This window comes from Heptranchias perlo, chromosome 10 (assembly GCF_035084215.1).
Source record: "Heptranchias perlo isolate sHepPer1 chromosome 10, sHepPer1.hap1, whole genome shotgun sequence".
Classification (NCBI taxonomy): Eukaryota; Metazoa; Chordata; class Chondrichthyes; order Hexanchiformes; family Hexanchidae; genus Heptranchias; species Heptranchias perlo.
The window spans coordinates 52,566,923-52,590,571 of record NC_090334.1 but is presented as its reverse complement, the minus strand read 5'-3'; the positions used below and the strand labels follow the sequence as shown (position 1 = coordinate 52,590,571).

The following is a 23,649-nucleotide window of genomic DNA, read 5'->3' as shown; positions in this document are numbered from 1 at the left end:
TTACAGCCCCCAACATTTTGGGAAAAAAATGCACCTTTTTCAGGTGGCTCAGGAAGATCCCTGGTTTGTCCTGCGTTAGTTGATTTCTTCCAGGATGGTAGTGGGGTCACTACAATTGGGTTAGGGAGGGGAAAACCAGGACAGTGTTTGCACCCCTGACCACTTTCCAGTGACCCTTGTTTTAAATGCGTGCGAGTATATCTGCTTCAAGCCTGCTCTGCACCTTCTGATAGGCGGAACGCACCATCATTGAGCTACATTCAAATAGTTAGTGGAATATTTGATGGCAGCTCATTGCGTGTTTGAGCAACATATTTTGCAATAATTAGTTAATACTAGAGGTATGCTAAACTGTTTAGTTTCAATTTCAGCTTTAGAAACAACGTTTCTAAAAACAAACTTTTGTTTCCTGTTATGCTTGGAAGATTTGAAGCAAGTGATTACTTTAAAAAAAAAGGTTCTCACTATTGTAGGTATCCTGTATCCTAGCATTCTCTTTAGGGTCTTTGTCACACACACATCCAGTGTTTATTGTCTTTCGGTTTCTCATTTTGCGGTACTGTTTAATCCACTGGAAATCCCAGGACATTCTGTTGCCTCCTTGTTGCCATAAGCTCAGGTAACATTGCAATTACTTGTAAAAGCCATTATTTAAAAAAATACCAAGCCTAGCTACTCTGTTACCATGTTGCTTCCCTTCCCCCATTGGAAGATTATAAATTAAGTACTTCTCCAGAGCTGTGCATACTAATGTTAGCCCAGTTTAGTATTGCAACCCTCGTATTAGTTTAAGAAGTGACATAATGAAATGTACCTGAGACTGGCAGATTTTGAGTTGTGAAATTCTAGGTACTGATCTCTTAGCTTAGCTGGATGGCAAATTACAAGAATTTGACATATGTGGGATGGATGTAAGCCTTTGAGAGGAACCAGTTGCTTTGGGTGGTGCATTTTCTCAGTATCTGCCACTCAGTCACTGGACATCAGGAGTTTTTTTTAACATTTTCTTTTGTACGAAGAAGATAGAATGCGTTATCAGTCTACCCTCAGTGGTGGACAAATTATTGGAATCAATTCTGAGAGACAGTATAAACCGTCATTTAGAAAGACACGGATTAATCAAGGACAGTCAACATGGATTTGTTACGGGTAGGTCGTGTCTGACTAACTTGATTGAATTTTTTGAGGCGGTAGCAAGGAAGGCCGATGAGGGTAGCGCGTTTGATGTAGTCTACATGGATTTTAGCAAGGCTTTTGACAAGATCCCACATGGCAGACTGATCAAAAAAGTAAAAGCCCATGGGATCCTAGGGAGAGTGGCAAGTTGGATCCAAAATTGGCTCAGTGGCAGGAAGCAAAGAGTAATGGTCGACGGGTGTTTTTGTGACTGGAAGGCTGTTTCCAGTGGGGTTCTGCAGGGCTCAGTACTAGGTCCCTTTCTTTTTGCAGTATCTATCAATGATTTAGCCCCAAATGTAGGAGGCATGATTAAGAAGTTTGCAGATGATACAAAAATTGGCAGTGTGGTTGATAGTGAGGAGGAAAGCTGTAGATGGCAAGAAGATATCAATGGTCTGGTCAGGTGGGCAGAAAAGTGGCAAATGGAATTCAATCTGGAGAAGTGTGAGGTAATGCATTTGGGGAGGGCAAACAAGGCAAGGGAATATACAATAAATGGGAGGATACTGAGAGGTGTAGAGGAAGAGAGGGACCTTGGAGTGCACGTCCACAGATCCCTGAAAGTAGGAGGACAGGTAGATAAAGTGGTTAAGAAGGCATACGGTATACTTTCCTTTATTAGCCGAGGCATAGAATATAAGTGCAGGGAGCTTATGCTAGAACTGTATAAAACACTAGTTAGGCTACAGCTTGAGTACTGCGTACAGTTCTGGTCACCACATTACAGGAAAGATGTGATTGGACTAGAGAGGGTACAGAGGAGATTTACCAGGATGTTGCCAGGACTGGAGAATTTTAGCTATGAGAAAAGATGGGATAGGCTGGGGTTGTTTTCTTTGGAACAGAGTAGGCTGATGGGTGATTTAATTGAAATGTATAAAATTGTGAGGGGCCTAGATAGAGTGGATAGGAAGGACCTATTTCCCTTCGTAGAGAGGTCAATAACCAGGGGACATAGATTTAAAGTAATTGGTAGAAGGATTAGAGGGAGCTGAGGAAAAAAAATTTCACTCAGAGGGTAGTAGGGGTCTGGAACTCACTGCCTGAAAAGGTGGTAGAGGCAGAAACCCTCATCACATTTAAAAAGTACTTGGATTTGCACTTGAAGTGCCATAACCTACAGGGTTACGGACAAGTGCTGGAAAGTGGGATTAGGCTGGGTAACTTTTTTTTACCGACACAGACATGTGCCGTAAATTTTCGATGTTTCCAAAATAAAAACAGAAAATGCTGGAAATATTCAGCAAGTCAGGCAGCATCTGTGGAGAAAGAAATAGAGTGATCATTTCAGGTCTATGACCTTCCATCAGAACTGGAAGAAGTTGTAGATTAAACTGTTCTTAAGCAAGTACAGAGCCAGGAAAAGAGGGGGAGGGTAGGGAGGAAAGAACAAAAGGGAAGGTGCAAGACAACGAGCAGTCCCTGAAAGGGGAGGGGATGGAAAGATGTGTTTTGTAGTGGGATCGCACTGGAGCTGGCAGAAATAGCGGAGGATGAAACGTTGAATGTGGAGGCTGGTGGGGTGGAAGGTGAGGACAAGGGGAACCCTATCATGGTTCTGGGAAAGAGAGGAAGGGGTGAGGGCAGAAGTACAGGGAAATAGGATGGACACGGTCGACCGCCATCCCACCACCAAACACGTCTTTCCCTCCCCTCCCTTTTCAGCATTCCGAAGGGACCGCTCCCTCTGCGACACCCTGGTCCACTCTTCTATCACCCCCAACACCCGCTCTCCTCCCCACGGCACCTTCCCGTGCAAGCGCAGGAGATGCAACACCTGCCCCTTCACCACCTCCCTTCCCACCGTCCAGGGTCCCAAACACTCCTTCCAGGTGAAAGTGATTTACTTGTACTTCTTTCAATTTAGTGTACTGTATTCGCTGCTCACAATGTGGTCTCCTCTACACTGGGGAGACCAAACACAGATTGGGTGATCGCTTTGCTGAACATCTCCGCTCTGTCCGCAAGTGTGACCCTGACCTGCCGGTCGCTTGCCTTTTTAATTCCCCGTCCCATTCCCACTCTGACTCCCTGTCTACTGTCCCAGTGAAGCTCGAGGCACAGCACCTCATCTTTCATTTAGGCATTTTACAATCTTCTGGACTCAACACTGATTTCAATAACCTCAGATCGTAACCACTGCTCCCATTTTTTTCGGACAGCAAGTGCTGGTAATGGTTCTGATATTGCCATTTACAGCTCCTCTAGACATCATTACCACCCTCCTTACCGTGCACCATCATCCCTTTTGTCATTTAATCACTCCTGCCCGCCACCCTATCAGAGACCTTCCCTTTTGTTCTTTCCTCCTCCTTTCCTGGCTCTCTACCTGCTCAAAAACTATTTAATCTTCAACTTCGTCCAGTTCTGACAAAGGGTCATCGACCTGAAACCATAATTCTGTTTCTTTCTCCACAGATGCTGCCTCACTTGCTGAGTATTTCCAGCATTTTCTGTTTTTATTTCAGATTTCCAGCATCTGCGGTATTTTGCTTTTGATTTAGAATGTGTTGTACCTGCTCATTGCACCATCTACTGGCCTGATTGAAGTTTGTAAGTCAAATGAGTTTGAGTGACCTGGGAGCTGAAATGCTGAACCGTCCAGTTTCCTCACATTGGACAAAGCATATCAAAAGTAAAAGCATATCTGCCGTAACCATTTACGCCTCCTCTGGGCCCAGTGGGCAAGAACATGGCAGATGCAGTATAACGTGGATAAATGTGAGGTTATCCACTTTGGTTGTAAAAACAGAAAGGCAGATTATTATCTGAATGGTGATAGATTGGGAAAAGGGGAGGTGCAACGAGACCTGGGTGTTCTTGTACACCAGTCGCTGAAAGCGAGCATTCAGGTGCAGCAAGCAGTTAGGAAGGCGAATGGTATGTTGGCCTTCATTGCAAGAGAACTTGAGAACAGGAGCAGGGATGACTTACTGCAGATATACAGGGCCTTGGTGAGACCACATCTGGAGTATTGTGTGCAGTTTTGGTCTCCTTATCTGAGGAAAGATGTCCTTGCCATGGAGGGAGTGCAACAAAGGTTTACCAGACTGATTCCTGGGATGGCAGGACTGACGTATGAGGAGAGATTGGGTCGACTAGGCCTATATTCACTAGAGTTTAGAAGAGTGAGAGGTGATCTCATCAAAACATATAAAATTCTAACAGGACTAGACAGACTAGATGCAGGGAGGATGTTCCCGATGGCTGTGGAGTCCAGAACCAGGGATCACAGTCTCAGGATACGAGGTATGCCATTTAGAACTGAGAGGAGGAGAAATTTCTTCACTGAGGGTGGTGAACCTGTGGAATTCTCTACCACAGAAGGCAGAGGAGGCCAAGTCATTAGATGTATTCAAGAAGGAGATAGATATATTTCTTAATGCTAAAGGGATCAAGGAATATGGGGAAAAAGCAGGAACAGGGTCCTGAGTTAGACCATCAGCCATGATCATTTTGAATGGCGGAGCAGGCCCAAAGGGCCGAATGGCCTACTCTTGCTCCTATTTTCTATGTTCTATGTTTCTATCTTTTGTTTCTATACTTATCTCATTATCACCTCATTTTGCCTTGCACCATCATCACTTTTGTCATTTAATCACTCCTGCCCTCCACCCTATCACAGACCTCTCCCTTTTGTTCTTTTCCTGCCCCCTTTTCCCTGACTGTATTTGATAAAGGCTGTTCATCTCTAACATCTTCCAGTTCCGATGAAAGGTCATTGGCCTGAAACGTTAACTCTGTTTCGCACTCCACATGTGCTGCCTGACCTGCTGAGTGTTTTCCAGCATTTTCTGTATTTATTTTTGTTGCTCTTGATAAGCTTGTGATCTTTAAAACTGGTTTGGTTTAACTTGCTTTAAGCTGTTTTTATATTGCACAAGTCCCATGTTAGTGGCCCAGATTCCTGCTATGCAGATATCCTACTGCAGGCCACAATTGGAAAGTAAACTAGCTGGGATTCCCCAAGGTTTGTGGCCAGGAAGACCCATGTGTAACAGCCTTAGAGAATCCCGGCAAGTTTACTGTTGAGATTAAGTTCCGATGCATCAGGGGCTGACATCAGTAGCACAGGTCTCATACAATACAATAGCAGCTTAAAGGTGTTGCTCGGGCACTGTGTGAGATGTTTTGTGTATCCCTGGTCATAATATGTGCACTGAAGAAGTACTAATTCATCGTGCAATAGACCTGGTGTTTGTTTAGTTGGGATTGTGGGAGACGGAGGGCCTTGCCAATGTTTATACCACTAAATGTGTGCCTCTGACTGATGGCAGAATCACAAACTAAATCAAGCGCCAGTGTAAAAGTGATTTTTTATATCAAGCACTTTGCCATTTAGCCATTGTGGACCAGGCGTAGTGTGCACAGCTCCTTCTGGCATTTTAACAGCTATCCAGTGGAATAATGGGAGATGGTGATTCTAATATGAATTAATGCAAGTTGTGGTAAGCTGCTGATTTAGAGGATTAAAAATGCTTTCATTTGGTTTGGGTTCAAAAAAAAGTGGTCGACTTCTTGAATACTGTGATATCTGAGTCAGCAGGACCAAATTTGTTTCTCATTGATGGGACGTAGCAGGGTGGTCAGGTTGGAGGAATGTTTACATGCAAGGTTCTACTGTTCTTATCCCTGGTAGAAATTCTAATATTGTAGCAAAAATGAGACTGTACACATTTTTACCGTAGTAATGCTAAAAATATGCTGAAACCATGTTGAAGAGGCTGTGTCTTTAAAATCTTAGATGTTTTGTGCACCTCACTAAAAAAGACCTTTTACCAATCAAGCAATGATAATCTTTGGAGAAAATGTGGGAAAGGTGGCCTCCTTTGTTATATAATATTGATCATAGTGCCAAATACTCCTTGACACGATTAGGTGGGTTGTTCAGTATCGTTTTTCTAGAGAATGTGGAACTATAATGCATTCCTCAGTGTCTGAGGTTTGCACAACATGACTGGATCTGTGTGTTTTGATCAGTAACGTCAAAATGCTTTTAATTGGCCATTTCTTGTTTGTTTGGAAGAAAGTTTTTGGGGAAAACCAACCAGCAGTTACAAGTTTATCACAATTACTTGGTAAAAGATAGCCCCTGGATCTGACTGAAGGTTGTGGATGGCGTTCTTTTGATTTTACAAGGTCGCAATAAAAATTCCAAGTCTAATTTGCACTAAGAAGCCTTGAATGCATTGGACATTTTTAAAGGTCCAGATTCTTATCTCAAATCAGTGATGGGTTTTGATTGAACCTTTTTGGTGTTTAAATTACAAGAAGCTGCCCTGTATTTGATTGTGAATTTATTTTAATAGTGCTTCTATCCAGAATTAACAATCCAAATGTGGACTTCCGAATATGCCAGCTATTTTGATTGTGCCCACGTTTTAAGAGCAGTCAAGGTAGATTATGATGGTCTGTGCCATTTGATTTTAAAGTATTGACTTTCAGCCTATGTTTCAAAATAACTAGATACGCAATCTTTTTATTTTTATGGCAATGGCAATTGTGGGTTCCTATATTTTCCATTTCCATGGTAAACATGGACTCTTTAGAAACTGGTCACATTTTCCTTCTTCCTTTATTAAATATTATGTCAGCCTTGGCTGAATGGTAGCACTCCCTCCTCAGAGTCAGATGTCATGGGTTCAAGCTCCATTGCACAAGCTTGACCACATAATGTGGGCTAGCACCTCAAGTAGTACTGACAGGGTGCAGTGTTGGAGGTGCTGTCTTTTGGATAAGACATTAAACTGAGGCCCCCTCTGCCTGCTCAGATAGAAAAAAAAATGAAAGAAAGACTTGCATTTATATAGCACCTTTCACAACCTCAAGATGTCCCAAAGCTCTTTACAACCAATGAAGTAATTTTGAAGTGTCACTGTTGTAATGAAAGGACATGCAGCAGCCAAGGTCCCATAAACAGCAATGAGATAAAAACACAATAATTTTTTTTTAAAGAGATGTTGCTGGAAGGACAAATATTTGGTCAGGACACCAGGGTCAACACCCCTACTCTTCTTTGAATAGTGCCATGGGATCTTTTACATCCACCTGGTTTAACGTCTCATCCAAAAGACAGCACCTCTGAGAGTGCAGTACTGCTCTGAAGTGTCAGCCTAGATTATATGCTCAAGACTCTGAAGTGGGACTTCAGACAACCTACTGACGCAAAATTTTAAAGTGTGAATATATATATTTTTTTTTATTCGTTCATGCGATGTGGGCGTCGTTGGTGAGGCCAACATTTATTGCCCATCCCTAATTGCCCTTGAGAAGGTGGTGGTGAGCCGCCTACTTGAACCGCTGCAGTCCGTATGGTGAAGGTTCTCCCACAGTGCTGTTAGGAAGGGAGTTTCCAGGATTTTGACCCAGCGACGATTAAAGAACGGCGATATATTTCCAAGTCGGGATGGTGTGTGACTTGGAGGGGAACGTGCAGTTGGTGGTGTTCCCATGTGCCTGCTGCCCTTGTCCTTCTAGACGGTAGAGGTCGCGGGTTTGGGAGGTGCTGTCGAAGAAGCCTTGGCGAGTTGCTGCAGTGCATCCTGTGGATGGTGCACACTGCAGCCACAGTGCGCCGGTGGTGAAGGGAGTGAATGTTTAGGGCGGTGGATGGGGTGCCAATCAAGCGGGCTGCTTTGTCCTGGATGGAATCGAGCTTCTTGAGTGTTGTTGGAGCTGCACTCCAGGCAAGTGGAGAGTATTCCATCACACTCCTGACTTGTGCCTTGTAGATGGTGGAAAGGCTTTGGGGAGTCAGTAGATGAGTCACTCACCGCAGAATACCCAGCCTCTGACCTGTTCTTGTAGCCACAGTATTTATGTGGCTGGTCCAGTTAAGTTTCTGGTCAATGGTGACCCCCAGGATATTGATGGTGGGGGATTTGGTGATTGTAATGCCATTGAATGTCATGGGGAGGTGGTTAGACTCTCTCTTGTTGGAGATGGTCATTGCCTGGCACTTGTCTGGTGCGAATGTTACTTGCCACTTATCAGCCCAAGCATGGATGTTGTCCAGGTCTTGCTGCATGCGGGTATGGACTGCTTCGTTATCTGAGAGGTTGCGAATGGAACTGAACACTGCAATCATCAGCGAACATCCCCATTTCTGACCTTATGATGGAGGGAAGGTCATTGAAGCAGCTGAAGATGGTTGGGCCTAGGACACGGCCCTGAGGAACTCCTGCAGCAATGTCCTGGGGCTGAGATAATTGGCCTCCAACAACCACTACCATCTTCCTTTGTAAGGAATCTTACAACACCAGGTTATAGTCCAACTATTTTATTTGAAAATCACAAGCTTTTGGAGGCTTTCTCCTTCGTCAGGTGAGCAAGTCAGGTGAACAGTTGGACTATAACCTGGTGTTGTAAGATTCCTTACATTTGTCAACCCCAGTCCATCACCGGCATCTCCACATCATCTTCCTTTGTGCTAGGTATGACTCCAGCCACTGGAGAGTTTTCTCCCTGATTCCCATTGACTTCAATTTTACTAGGGCTCCTTGGTGCCACACTCGGTCAAATGCTGCCTTGATGTCAAGGGCAGTCACTCTCACCTAACCTTTGGAATTCAGCTCTTTTGTCCATGTTTGGACTAAGGCTGTAATGAGGTCTGAACCCAAACTGAGCATCAGTGAGCAGGTTATTGGTGAGTAAGTGCTGCTTGATAGCACTGTTGACGACACCTTCCATCACTTTGCTGATGATTGAGAGTAGACTGATGGGGCGGTAATTGGCTGGATTGGATTTGTCCTGCTTTTTGTGGACAGGACATACCTGGCAATTTTCCACATTGTCGGGTAAATGCCAGTTTTGTAGCTGTACTGGAACAGTTTGGCTAGAGGTGCGGCTAGTTGTGGAGCACAAGTCTTCAGCATTACAGCCGGGATGTTGTCGGGGCCCATAGCCTTTGTTGTATCCAGTGCACTCAGCCGTTTCTTGATATCACGTGGAGTGAATCGAATTGGCTGAAGACTGGCTTCTGTGATGGGGATATCGGGAGGAGGCCGACGTGGATCATCCACTCGGCACCTCTGGCTGAAGATGGTTGCAAACGCTTCAGCCTTGTCTTTTGCACTCACGTGCTTGACTCTGCCATCGTTAAGGATGGGGATGTTTACAGAGCCTCCTCCTCCCGTTAGTTGTTTAATTGTCCACCACCATTCACGACTGGATGTGGCAGGACTGCAGAGCTTTGATCTGATCCGTTGGTTGTGGAATCACTTATCTCTGTCTATAGCATGTTGCTTCCGCTGTTTAGCATGCATGTAGTCCTGTGTTGTAGCTTCACCAGGTTGGCACCTCATTTTTAGGTATGCCTGGTGCTGCTCCTGGCATGCTCTTCTACACTCCTCATTGAGCCAGGGTTGATCCCCTGGCTTGTTGGCAATGGTAGAGTGAGGAATATGCCGGGCCATGAGGTTACAGATTGTGGTGGAATACAATTCTGCTACTGCTGATGGCCCACAGCACCTCATGGATGCCCAGTTTAGAGCTGCTAGATCTGTTCTGAATCTATCCCATTTAGCACGGTGATAGTGCCACACAACACGTTGGATGGTATCCTCAGTGCGAAGACGGGACTTCATCTCCATGAGGACTGTGCGGTGGTCACTCCTACCAATATTGTCATGGACAGATGCATCTGCAACAGGTAGATTGGTGAGGACGAGGTGAAGTATGTTTTCACTCGTGTTGGTTCGCTCACCACCTGCCGCAGGCCCAGTCTAGCAGCTATATCCTTCAGGACTCGGCCAGCTTGGTCAGCGGTGGTGCTACCGAGCCACTCTTGGTGATGGACATTGAAGTCCCTCACCCAGAGTACATTCTGTGCCCTTGCTACCCTCAGTGCTTCCTCCATCTAAGTGGTGTTCAACATCGAGGAGGACTGATTCATCAGCTGAGGGAGGACGGTAGGTGGTAATCAGCAGGAGGTTTCCTTGCCCATGTTTGACCTGATGCCATGAGATTTCATGGAGAATGGAGTCAATGTTGAGGACTCCCAGGGCCACTCCCTCCTGATTGTATATCACTGTACTGCCACCTCTGGTGGGTCTGTCCTGCCAGTGGGACAGGACATACCCAGGGATGGTGATGAAAACGTCTGGGACGTTGGCTGAAAGGTATGATTCTGTGAGTATGGCTATGTCAGGCTGTTGCTTGACTCGTCTGTGGGACAGCTCTCCCAATTTTGGCACAAGTCCCCAGATGTTAGTGAGGAGGACTTTGCAGGGTCGACTGAGCTTGGTTTGCCTTTGTTGTGTCCGGTGCCTAGTGGTCCGATACCGGGTAATCCGTCCGGTTTTGTTCTTATGACTTTTTTTAGCGAGATTTTACAACTGAGTGGCTTTCTAGGCCATTTCAGAGGGCAATTAAGAATCAATCACATTGCTGTGTGTCTGGAGTCACATATAGGCCAGACCGGGTAAGGATGGCAGGTTTCCTTCCCTAAAGGGCATTAGTGAACCAGATGGGTTTTTACGACAATCTAGTAGTTTCATGGCCACCGTTACTGATACTAGTTTTTTTAAATTCCAGATTTTATTTAATTAATTGAATTTAAATTCTCCAACTGCCGTGGCAGGATTTGAACTCATGACTCTGGGTTATTAGTCCAGGCCTTTGGATTACCAGTCCAGTAACATAACCACTATGCTACCATACCCTATATCTTATATCTATCTCCATATCTATATCTCTGTCACATATCTATATATATCGCATCTATATCTATCATATATGCCTTTCATTTTTTTTTATTTCTTTATATATATCTTTAGTCCACGGCACTGTACGAAAAAGAGCAGCAGTATTCTCCTGATGTCCTTTTCAACATACATCCCTCAACCAAAGCTATCAAAAACAGATTAACTGGTCATTTATCTCATTGCCGTTTGTGGGATCTTGCTGTGCAAAAATAAGCTGCCGCATTTCCTTACATTACAACAGTGACTAGACTTCAAAAGAAAAAGTACTTCATTGTGAAGCGCGTTGAAATATATTGAGATCATGAAAGGCACCATATAAATTCTTTCTTTAACCTTTTTTAAACTCCTTCCTTCCTCTGTTTGGATATATTTAGTAGATAAGAGTTGGAGAGAATCTTTCAAGTCTCTTGTCAGAAAGTTAATATATGTGTGGAAGCCATTAATAATTCTGCAGTATTTAAATTGGAAAAACCAGAACAAAGATGGCTTCTCTCTATTCTTGCATTGACTGTCATGCAGGTGTGTAAAAACATTTCTGTTGATACATCCCTTGCTCTGTCTTTTTTTCCCTGTACATTCCCTCCAATATGAAGAAATTCCAATCTTTGGATCCATTCGCTTTACATGTGTTTATTTTTATCAAATATATTTTCCTTCAATTTCATTCAATTAGAAATACAAAGCCTGTGGTTTAGTGACATGATAAGGCAACCTTAAATGTTATTCTATTGGTAAGTTGCTAACCCTCTGTTTTGGTAACTGTTACTAAGACAAGGAGAAGCTGTTTTTGTGCTGTGGCTGTTGGCCTTTGATCTGATTTGGCTGTGCTGATTGCCACATTCAAACCAAAAACCCTAAGGATGTTAGAAGTTCTCATTTAGGATGTTTCTGGGCATTGTTCCAGCTGTGAGCTACACTCTTCCTAAGTCTGGTCATCTGAGAACTGAAGAAAAAGCTTATGATTCACCCTTTCTTATTCATGTTAAATCCAAACTGGGATTCCTCTATTATGTGAAAGAGCATTAGCGTTCACTGGTGATATTGAATTGTCCTTTTTGAAGCATCATACTTTGTGTAGATGATGGGTCACTAACTCCATTTCCTTCTGAATTTTGAGCTGGTCTAAATTGAACTGTAAAGTGTGTGCCACACATTGCTGCTACTAATTTAGCTGGGATTTAAATAACTTGAAATATGTTTTATGGGAAGATTTGGATCACTGCTTAACTTTTGGCACTCCACCTGAGTGTATAGATCTGAGTAATTTCATTTTTTTAAACATTCATTTGTTGTATAAAGACACAGGTTGACTGGATACAGTGCCTCGGGTATCATACAAGTAGATTGATGCATTTCTATCAAGATTATTATTAAGACATGAAAATTTAGACAGATCAATTGCTCCAGTAGAATATTGGACGCCCAATTAAATCCCAGCCAGCATCCATTCCCCTCATCACCGTGTTATGAAAGTTTTTCTCCCAAGAGAGATTGGAGAATTTACTGACATCAGAATGCTTTCAAAAAAGAAAACCTGTCTGAAATAATGCTTGCCCTCATCAGATGATCACGGTGTCTTTAGAGAAGCCTCAGGCCCAGGTCATCCTACTTTCCCAGTGGATTAAATGCCACATGAGGGGGAAATACATAAAGCTGGTATGTTTAAGATTTCATAAAAATGATTTATTTGTTAATCTCAGCAAAAGGTGAAAAATAAGAATCTTAATGTCAGTTCCATATTGGGCATAATCCATAATCTCTTGTGATGCAATGAACATTGTTAATTTACAAGAGAATCCTTAGTAACAGCGTGTTTTGTCTTGTTGCAGGTTTTTGAGCTTCAGAACAAATTGCAGGAAAAGTGTAAAACTGTTGATATTATGTCAGCTCAGATAAGCCACTTGGAGAAAGAACAAAGTAAATTTGCACAACTTGCAAGTAAGAATGAAAGTCGACTCGGACACATGCAGGTAAGAACTATTGGCAGATATAAAGAATGCTTTGGTATCTGCAAATGTAAGGAATCTTACAACACCAGGTTATAGTCCAACAGTTTTATTTTAAAATCACAAGCTTTCGGAGATTATCTCCTTTGTCAGGTGAGTGAGTGAAAGGTTCTCAAATCGCATATCTTATATTAGGCTGGGACACGATCACACCAATCAAAGGTGTCATTGGTGTTCAGACAGGTTAGCCACGGAAAACAGTACTGAATACACAATGGGTCAGATTACAAAGCCAGAGAGAGAAAGAGACCCGAAAGGCAGAGAGAGAGAATGTCCAGTTGTATTAAAAACAGATAACTTTTTTTTTACCTGCTGGTGGGGTTACGTGTAGCGTGACATGAACCCAAGATCCCGGTTGAGGCCATCCCCCATCAGCAGGGGAAAAAAAAGTTATCTGTTTTTAATACAACTGGACATTCTCTCTCTCTCTCTGCCTTTCGGGTCTCTTTCTCTCTCTGGCTTTGTAATCTGACCCATTGTGTATTCAGTACTGTTTTCCGTGGCTAACCTGTCTGAACACCAACGACACCTTTGATTGGTGTGATCGTGTCCCAGCCTAATATAAGATATGCGATTTGAGAACCTTTCACTCACTTACCTGACGAAGGACATAATCTCCGAAAGCTTGTGATTTTCAAATGAAACTGTTGGACTATAACCTGGTGTTGTAAGATTCCTTACATTTGTCCACCCCAGTCCATCACTGGCATCTCCACATCTTGGCATCTGCAGATCCCTGTTGATGGAATGTCTAAAAGCCATGCTTATGATATAATTTGCTCTAGAATGTTGAACTACATAGCCTGAATAGTGAAATAAAAGTCAGAGGAAATCTTGACCAAACTGTACAGTGCTCTGGTCAGACAATACCTTGAGTACTGTGTCCATTTCTGCTTACTGAGACACAAGGGTGACATTCAGGAACTAGAGGCAATGCAAAAAAGAGCCACAAGGCTGAGCTATAGTGTAAAAGGAATCAACCATGAGGAAAGACTGGAGAGACTCGGGCTTTATAATCTGGAAAGGATGCATCTGAGAGGTGATCTTGCAGAAGTGTATAAGATAGGTAAGGGTATGGAAAAGATACCAGAATTGGAACAATAAACTGTAATTTCGGGTTTGATTGAATGCTGAGGAATATTCTGAATATCCATCGAGGGATGGATGGAAATTGAAAGCATAGTTAATGACATTTTTGAAGATCAGGAAGCAGCACTAACAAAGTTATCAGTACAATGGAGAAAGAGCTTAGGGAGGGACCTGACTAAGATTGAAATGAAGAGTGTTCCATACACCCTTAGGAAAATGTGTCTGGCACCCATATGGGTTTCCATAGCAACACTTTTTGTCTGGAATTAAGATGAGAACAAGTTTAGCCAGGTGGTGGTGGTGGAAAGGGCCTACCTGGTCTAATGATCAGGAAGAAGCTGAGGACCTGGTAACTATACTTGGTGAAAGATGGAGATGTAATGGGATTGTGTGTCTATTGTGCAAAAGAGACAACTGGAGCTGTAGAATCTGAAATAATTGAATCAGCAGAGGGATTCAGAGTAGTCACAAATGTAGGTGGGTAGAGACTACACAGTGTTGGGGCAGGGGGTAGAATAATAGTCAAGATAAGAGGAAATTAGTTCAAGTGGGGCATGAGCAGGCTGCACTTGGTCTGCTAGTATAGTCTTATGTATCTTGAGGCGGAGTTAGGTGTAGGTCGTGTGGGGTTGGGGAATAATAAAGGTTACAGGCAGTGGGGGAGAAAGAGCTCTAGAAGAGATGAGATTGGTGAGAGTCTGGGAAATGATAGATTGGTGTTGCAGTACAGAAGGAGATAGGAGTTGAGATAGTTGGGTTCATGCTTAGCCAAGTAAAGATCCTTCTGGCAGGTGACAAAAACATCCCCTTTGTCAACAGGTTTGATGATGGCGGGGGTTGGAACTGAGAAAATGGAGAGCTGCAAGTTCAGACTCACGGCTTAATTTAAAGTAATATTCTGAGTTTTCTTGTATACCTCTCATGCCTCCGTTATAGGCTGAAAAGCTTACGTTTCTCCAGTCTTTCCTCTTAACTTAGACCGCTGCCACTTGGAACCAGCTTTGTGGCTCTCTCTGGACTGGCTCCAGCACTGGAATGTTTCTCGTTTCTTAGTGACCAGAACTGGGCACAGTATTGAAGATGTGGTCTGACCAGAGCACTATGCAGTTTGATCATTATCTCCTCTGACTGATCCTATTGTTTTGGCTGTGTAGTTCAGCATTCTGTTGGCATTATTGATTGCTGCTCTGCATTGGTCAGACATGTTTAACACCAAATCTACTAAGACTGTTTCAGCTTCACCCTGAGCTATTTTAACACTATTCATGGAGTATGTGTATTGTCCATCATTCCTTCCTACATGTGTTACTTAACACTTGGCTGCTTTAAATTTCATCTGCCCACTTATATATCTTGTCCAACTCATTCTTTAATTTCTGAGCTGCCTCTTCCGATTGCACTGCCCCTCCTAGTTTGGTATCATCTGCAATTTTGACCACTTTGCATTGAGTTTCTGAATCCAGGTCATTTATGTAAATTAGAAATGGTGGTGATCCCTATACCGATTCCTGAGGCCCACTCAGTACTCCACCCCCCCCCCCCAACTTAAACCTCAATGTAAGTCCTAATGAGCACACATCATTTCCTACCCTTTAGTTAGTTTCTTGTCTATTCTCTGGTTTATTCTGAATCTCCACAGCTTTGAGTTTTTAATTTAATTAATAGCCTTTCATGTGAAACTTTATCAAAAACCTTTTGGAAGTCAAGGTGCATCACATCGTAGGGTTTACCACAGTTCCTTTGGGTTGTCATTTCCTCAAAGAAGTTGAGGAGGTTGGTCAGGCAGGATGTGGCACTTCTGAATACATGTTGCCCACTAATTACTAGATTGTTATTGTAGAGATGATCCTCAAGTTTACTCCTGACAATCCATTCCATTATTTTGCATGGAATGGTAGAAAGACTAATGGGTCTGTAGTTACTTATATCTGTTTTGTCATCCTTTTTGAATACGGTCACCACATTAGCCTATTTCCAATCAACTGGTACCTCCCCAGTGTCCATTGACTGCTTGATAATGATTGAAAGTGTCTTGCAGATCTCCTAGTCTCTATCAACATTCCAAGATAAATGTCATCTATCCCCAGGGATTTATTTATTTTGAGCCTTTTTAGCCATTCCTGCACTTCCACCTCATTTATAACAGTCACTGATTATATTTGGGATATCTTTGTTTGGCGAGGGCATGTTCTCCTTTGTGAATACTTGGAAGAATTAATCATTCAGAATATTTCCTACTTGGTGCTCATCTCAGTTGTGAGCCTGTTTGATCTTCTGTGGTTTAAATGCCTTCTTTGACTACCCTCTTGCTGTTTGGCATTGAACACTTTTTGTACTTTTATGCTTGGTCTCAGCTGTTATGCTTTTTTTCCAGGTCTCTCTTTGCCCTTTGATCACCTTTTTATGTGTTTCTATATTTTCTTTAGTTTGTCCCAGTGAGCCCCTTTTCCTTTCTTCCTGCAGGATTTTTACAGGCCATTTTCCTCTTTAATTTGTTCTACTTTAATTTTTTCCACTTTTTAAATTTGTTTGATAAATCATTTATGGTCATTCATGTTTGTTTAGTCTGAGCTTGTTGATTTTGGGAATGTATTTATCCTGCATGCTCAGCATTATACCTTGAAAGGTGTTCCACTTGTCTGTAACTGGTATTGTTGAACAACTTCCCCCTGTCTATTTGCTTCAGTTGCTCAGGCGTGTTATAAATTGACTTCAATTTTGTATACTATTTCTGGGTCTTTTATGAATACCAGCTCAAGGTGACCATTGCCTCTCATGGCTTCCTTGATACTTAGGGATAAAAAGCAGTCATACGTTACATTTACCAACTCTGGCTCTAAGCTACTGGGGGTTTCCCAGTTTACATTAGGTTGATTGAAGATTCCCATTAAAATAACTTTCCCGTTTGCATAAATCCTTCCTATCGCTTCAAAAACTAAATTGTCCTCCTCTTTGTGTTGACCTCGTGGTCTAAAGCACACTCAGTGTTAGCTTGCAATGTTTTTGCATTATAGGTGTCTAACCAGAGTAGTTCATTTTGTAGACTTCTATCTCCCACAATATCAACTTATTTTACCCCCTCCCCCCCACCCCAGGTGACCCCGACATATAGGGATACACCATCTCCTTTTTGACCACATTATCTTTCCTGACCATTCTATACACCATATTAATTTACAGCCTCTGCATTTAGCCATGTTTCTGATATCCCCAGCACATAATAGTTCCCTACTGCCACAACAGCCTTCAGTTACGGCATCTTATTCCTAATGCTTCCTGTGCACGTGTGTGTGTGTGTGTGTGTGTGTGTGTGTGTGTGTGTGTGTAATATATAATATAAATTGTCTCCTTTCATATCGCCCTGTGTTTACCTATTCCTGTTTTCTATTATTGATGTGTAAATCATTAGCCACGCGTTACGAATCCCCAGAACTTGCTGGTCGATTTACGCTGCTTCGCTGTTTACCTTGCACAAACGGCACCTCGCCCTCAACCTCCCCGTTATTTTTAAGAACTTGCTGAATTTGCTTATTAATTTCCCTTTAAAATTGCTGCAGAAAGTTAGGGCTCATAAATAATAGTGTAAGTACCCTTTTAATGATGTGATTGTTAATGCAGTGCCAATCAACCTCTCCAGCCCAGAAAGGGAACACTTTAAACTGTTGAGTCCCATTCGTGCCTGTAGTAAATTGTTAGAGATTTTAAAAATATCAAATTTAAAATTTTTTTCCTTACTTTTCTGTGTCTCTTTTTTCTCTCTCTCTTAATCTAATCTTTCTTTCCCTTTCTTTATTTCTCTTTTCTGTACCTGATTTAACTCTCCCTCCTTCTCCGTCATTCCTGTTTCTTTCTCAATCCTTAAATCTCATTGGTTAAGGAGATGGACAGTTGGTCCCGTCGTTCACTAAGGTCCCTCACCGTGCCGTTATTAGTTCGCACATCCAGCAAGTAATGCTGCAAAAAAATGTCAAACTGAAGAGCGTAGGATAAAGTCTTAGCTAACGGTGCACGCCACAAGATGCCCCACTCCAGGAGGATTTGGCCCATTGTGTCAAATATGGCATTAACTTTTCTTTTTTTGTTTTTGCAGAAAATGTTAGCTAGTCAGACAGATAAACTGATCAACATTGATCAAGCATCACAACAGGCACACCAGAAACAGGAGGAGACCGTTCGAGAAGTGAAAGCTGTGAAAGAATCTGTAGACCAGCTCCAAACCCGAATGAGGCAACTGGAGCTGACTGGCAGAACTGCTGGGACAGGCACAGGAGCAGCGAGCGTGAGTGAGTACAGGAAATCGCTCCATTCCATTAGCTGATGTCACCTGTTGTCTAAACCTGTTGCTGAAATATAAGAGCAGCACAACTAGATCCATAAATATGGAGAGTTCACAGCCCAAGTCACTCATTGATAATCTGTCAATCTTTAGTGGAGTTATGCACCATATTTAAAATCATTAAAAGTTTATTTAAAATTTATGTTGCCATAGCAATGGTTTCCTAACAGTAGCTTTTTAAATAAAAACACTTTTATTGATCTGTTGTCTCTCTAATCTTGAGAGAGCTATCGTTTTATAATCTGGGCCCAAAAAATTGTGAATTTTGTTTAGCACAGTAAAGAGCCTATTCTTTTTATTAAAGAAGCATGATTTTAAACAAGTCATTAAGTAAATAGATCATACTGCTGCAAAATTGCTTAGCTCAAATGAAAAGCTTTAAATCTTCAAATATTTTCTTCTTGCAGCTGCATTAGATAACCAAGTAAAGAAACATGACAGTCTACTCAGTGTCCACGATGTGCGGCTGGCAGATATGGACCTCCGCTTTCAAGTGTTAGAAACTGCAAGCTACAATGGAAAACTGATTTGGAAGATCCGAGATTACACACGCCGAAAACAGGAGGCTGTTAGTGGAAAAACGTTGTCCTTATATAGCCAGCCATTTTACACAGGCTATTTTGGCTACAAGATGTGTGCTCGAGTTTACCTAAATGGAGATGGTATGGGCAAAGGGACTCACTTATCTCTGTTTTTTGTCGTTATGCGGGGAGAGTATGATGCACTGTTACCGTGGCCTTTTAAACAGAAAGTAACGTTGATGCTGTTAGACCAAGGACCAATGGCGAATCGCTATTTAGGTGATGCTTTTAAGCCAGATCCCCACAGCAGTAGTTTTAAGCAGCCAGTAGGAGAAATGAATATTGCTTCAGGCTGCCCGCTCTTTGTTGCACAGACTGTCTTGGAAAGTGGGACGTATATTAAAGATGACACTATCTTCATTAAAGTAGTTGTTGATACCTCAGATTTGCCAGACCCATGACCCATTAATGCGTCAACCATGAGGGGAATAAAAAATCGCAGAACAGGGTCCACACCAGTGCAGTACAGCGCTGTTGATTATCAACAGCAAGACATCCCTCCCAGCTGGTCGCCGATAGCTTGTGCAGTTCATCTGAGCACCTGAAGGCCGTGGGCTTTGACTTTCTCAACAAGAGGTTGCACTGGAATGACACCGATAACTTTATAACATCAGTGTTTGGTGGTAATTGTTCATTCTGTGGGGTACTTCAGGAGTGTTGTTAAATACATGGTGTCTTGAAGTGATGACTGACAGCATTGACTGTCCAATCAATTCCATAAGGGGAGTTGAGCTGGAACCATGAAAAGCACTGTAGCATGTTTTTTTGTTAGCATTACAATCTGGGTACTCTTTGCTACAACAATGTGGCCAAAAATGTGCTTAACGTTCTATCTTTTGTCTAGCTTCAAATGAGTTGGGTTCAGATATGAGTTATGGTAAAGGAAATCTCCAGAGTTACATAGAATTACATCGAATGTGCCACACAGAAACAGGCCATTTGGCCCAACAGGTCCATGCCGGTGTTTGTGCTCCACACGGGCCTCCTCCCTCCCTTCTTCAACTAATCCCATCAACATATCCTTCTATTCCTTTCTCCCTCATGTGTTTATCTAGCTTCTCCTTAAATGCATCTATGCTATTTGCCTCAACTACTCCTTGTGGTAGCGAGTTCCACATTCTTTGCAACAATGTGACTCCAGGTCATTGTCTGTGAAAAAAAAAATTCCCCAGTCATTTCTCCAGTTCCAATTAGTTGAGTTGCTGTGGTTTTGGGGGGAGGGGCTGCAGAGAGGGATGCCTGCAAGATGGTAGAGTCAAACAGACTCCTCCCGTTTCAATGTATTTCTTCCCATAAGTAAGAATTCATTTTAAAAAAAGCTCTAGATTGAATGGAAAATACGAAAATATTTAGTTCCTATTCTTGGAATGATGACATCATAGTTTCTTAGTGTCCTTATTCTGAACAAAGATCCCTGAAGGATGACTGGATCTGATCAGGTTCTCAGGAAGTGTGATACTAACTAGATGTTGCAGTGAAACACGATGATATAATTCATCATGTAGTTTGGTATCAGCAAATTTCAGCCTAAGAAACTAATCATGTCTGGTTTTCCCCATTTAGTAAGTCAATCAGTTATCAATGTAGTCTCCCTTGTCCTAGTTACAGAAAGCTCCCCATGAAGAAATCCACAGGCAGGATAATTCCCTTCATTCACACTTACTACAGAAAGCGCTCTGTGGGGAGGTGCATGACCTGGATAGTCTCCTTCCTCCTGATTTCAATGTATTCCTCCCATGTGACACTATATATAGAAAAATATTGAAACATATCCATGTGATGTGATGACAAATAGTAGAGGTCAGGATCACATTTATGGTGTGGCTTGAAGGGTTGATTACTGCCAATTCTCCTTGAAAATGGACTGCAAGGCCACCTGACCATGAAGTCCATTTTCAAGGAGAATCGGCAGTAATCAGCCCTTCACAGTGGCCTTGTATTGAGGGAAGGAGTGCGCATTCAACTTGCTTTCAGTTCTTTCCAAATGTATAACTAAAGATGTAGTTCTTCCATTCACCTCAGTCCCACCTTAGTGTCATATTACACAGCTCATTCAGACCATGCTGTATTCTCAAATAAATACAATTTGATTCAACTGATGGCTGGATGGGAAAATGCTCTCTGTTACGTGGTATTAAGCCTTCAAACTGGGAAGGTTCCCAGGTCTATCCCTGGCCTGTGCTGAATTATCTGATTAGCAGTGCACAACAGTTGGCTTCCATTCAAGATCGTTTATCCAATGATTCCTGCTGGAAAGTACAAATGTGAATACGCTCGTGTGTGAAGCCCTCCATGGTAAATTAGCCAGCTGGGTCTCACTGTCCAGGCCCTCATGAAGAATGGCCACTTGAGTGAGGGCTAGCAACACACGTGGAACCATAGCCAGCATGAATCATCACCTTCAAGTGAGGAGAGGAGAATTTTCTTTTAAATCTGCTTTTGCCTTCAGTAGGTGGTTTTAGTACAAGTTGAACATCAATAGGAAATGGACGGCAACAGAAGGATTTGTCTTATTCACTGTCTTACTGTAAAAACTCAGCAAGTATTGAGAGAGAATGAAATTATGATTCAAACTGTGTTTTTCTCCCCATCTTGCACCAGGTGGCTGGTGATGGTGTTCTGTGAATTTGTGATTGTAAAGTGATTTGCAATATTAGCTATTGTGACTTGGATCAGATTTACTGTAAGAGTAACCTATAGATGGTTACAAAATGTATGGGGTGATAATTTAAATATTGGGATGGCTCTTGAAATGAGGATTGGCCATGAAGTCTGCAGGTATCATTCCAGTCCAATGATTGATGTTTGGATTTACTCCTACTTGCAGTTGTGTTGCTTTCCATCTCTTTACATAAGCATCCAAAAATGGGGACTTGTTTGATCCAGCTTACCACTGTACTAAATTACTGCATTGTTTATTGCAAATCTACCGTCAAGGTGTGACTTTGTCACTGGCAAGCAAGTTAAGATTTGATTACATACTAAGTCAGTCTGTTCTATTCAAATCCTGATTAAAGGAATGGGCCTTTGGCGATTCCTTGTCAGTAGCTCTCTATTGTTACTTTATTGTACGTAGTGAAAGGGTTGTCACTATAGGCCCTTATACACTGTGCTTATAGGCGCTTGCTTACATTGCTAAATCCGCCTCCCGTATCCAGGCGACATAATCATTAGCGTATGAAAACCTGGCTTTATCAATCTGCTGTCAGAAAAAGAGAGCTGGATTTAGCGGTGGAAGTGTATGGAGCTGGGAACGAATGCTGGAATCCAGATTAAACAAGTACCAGTGTACAAGAGCCTTTTAAAGAATGAGCTGGAGAAACAGTGAAACTGTCATCATGACCCAGAGTGTCACTACTGTCACTCAATGTACCCCCTGGATATTGCATTCAATACTGAGAATCTAGAAACCACAATCATTTCAAACCAATTCATTCTGTTCAAAGGCTAAATATTAAATTATTTTGTTCAACTTTTCAGATTACAATGTTTACCTTATAACTAATGTAACCTCAACTTTTGTTTTCATTTTACTGAAAAGTATATTATTTAATGACTAGCAAGTTTGTTTGGCTGGGTGTGTGTGTTTTTTTTATTCACACTGGAAGGCACCAGTAATGTTACATTTTTGTAAGAATTTCTTTCCCTGTCTGTTTGTTGACACCTTGGTTTCTTTGACATTCTTTTGTCACCGGTGGGTAAGACACAATAACTGTTTGACAACCCAAAGATTTTATCATTTCTGGAGAAATGCCATTTCAGCAAATACCGTCATACCTCAAAAGTAAGCTTTTCCACTAAAATCCTCTGCAATTCATTTTACTTGAGTTTTAAGAATGATGACGGTGTGCTGCTTACAAGAGACAATAGATACCATTTATTATTTGTAAAGTGTTTACCAGAAATGAAATAAATGCAGAAAAGCTCCACTCTGGTACAAAGTTCTATTATTGTCCAAATCTGGAAGAAGAAATCCACTCATCAAATTTTAAAATGTTACACATTGTTGAACTATTTTGGAATAAAGTGGCTTTCATATCAAAATGTCACTATCTGTGTGCTCTCGGTATACCTTTTCTTTTTACATACAGCAATACTCCTCATTATCAGACTTGCAGCTTTTGTCTGAACTATCATTGATATTTTCACTGATATCACTTGCTATTGAGATTGCAAAACAATATTAGGCACTTTGGACTGCTAACCAAGCAGCATTCTCATTCAGGGGTTCATCACACATTCTGGGAGTTTATAACTGTTCTGAATGCTGAGGTGATAGTCAATAGTAAAAATCCTATTGTGGATCCATATTTTTAGAAAAGATGTACAGTGGAGTCATAAGTGCTTTTATCCTGTTTTGCTGGTGGATGCTGTAATCTTAGTGTGATCTATGTGGTTGATGTTCATGTTTGACGGATTAATAATCCATGTGTAATTACTCCAGGCATGATGATAACTGATTTCTGGGAAATAATAGTATAAAAATAAACAATAATAGTGTTGAACTGAGTGATCTATTAAACCTCATATGTTTACAACTACTCAGAGTTACCGAGCAATCTTCTAATCCATTGTGCAGCCTAGGCACTTCTGTCCTCGCAGTTTAAAGAGGTTTAGGGACAGTTAAAATGGCTTTGAGGTTCCCAGAAAACTAGGCAGGATGGCACTGTGCATTGGAGCACTAGCTCACAGCGTCAGAGTGGGGGAATATAGATTTGATCCTCTACTTTGCTCTGTTCCCAATTAGAAACCTT

The 23,649-nt window shown here is 42.0% G+C and overlaps 1 protein-coding gene across 3 annotated transcripts in view; it reads left to right on the top strand.

Moving 5' to 3' along the window:
• Positions 1-23,436, top strand: part of traf3 (TNF receptor-associated factor 3) — a 92,146-nt gene extending 68,710 nt beyond the window's left edge. For all 3 annotated transcript variants that reach the window (XM_067991771.1, XM_067991772.1, XM_067991774.1), the window contains exons 9-11: positions 12,713-12,853; positions 18,069-18,261; positions 18,722-23,436. In XM_067991771.1, the coding sequence (XP_067847872.1) occupies positions 12,713-12,853; positions 18,069-18,261; positions 18,722-19,296 (909 nt within the window). In that variant the 3' untranslated portion in view covers positions 19,297-23,436. The remainder of the gene's footprint in view (positions 1-12,712; positions 12,854-18,068; positions 18,262-18,721) is intronic.
• The last annotated feature ends 213 nt before the right edge of the window (positions 23,437-23,649 follow it).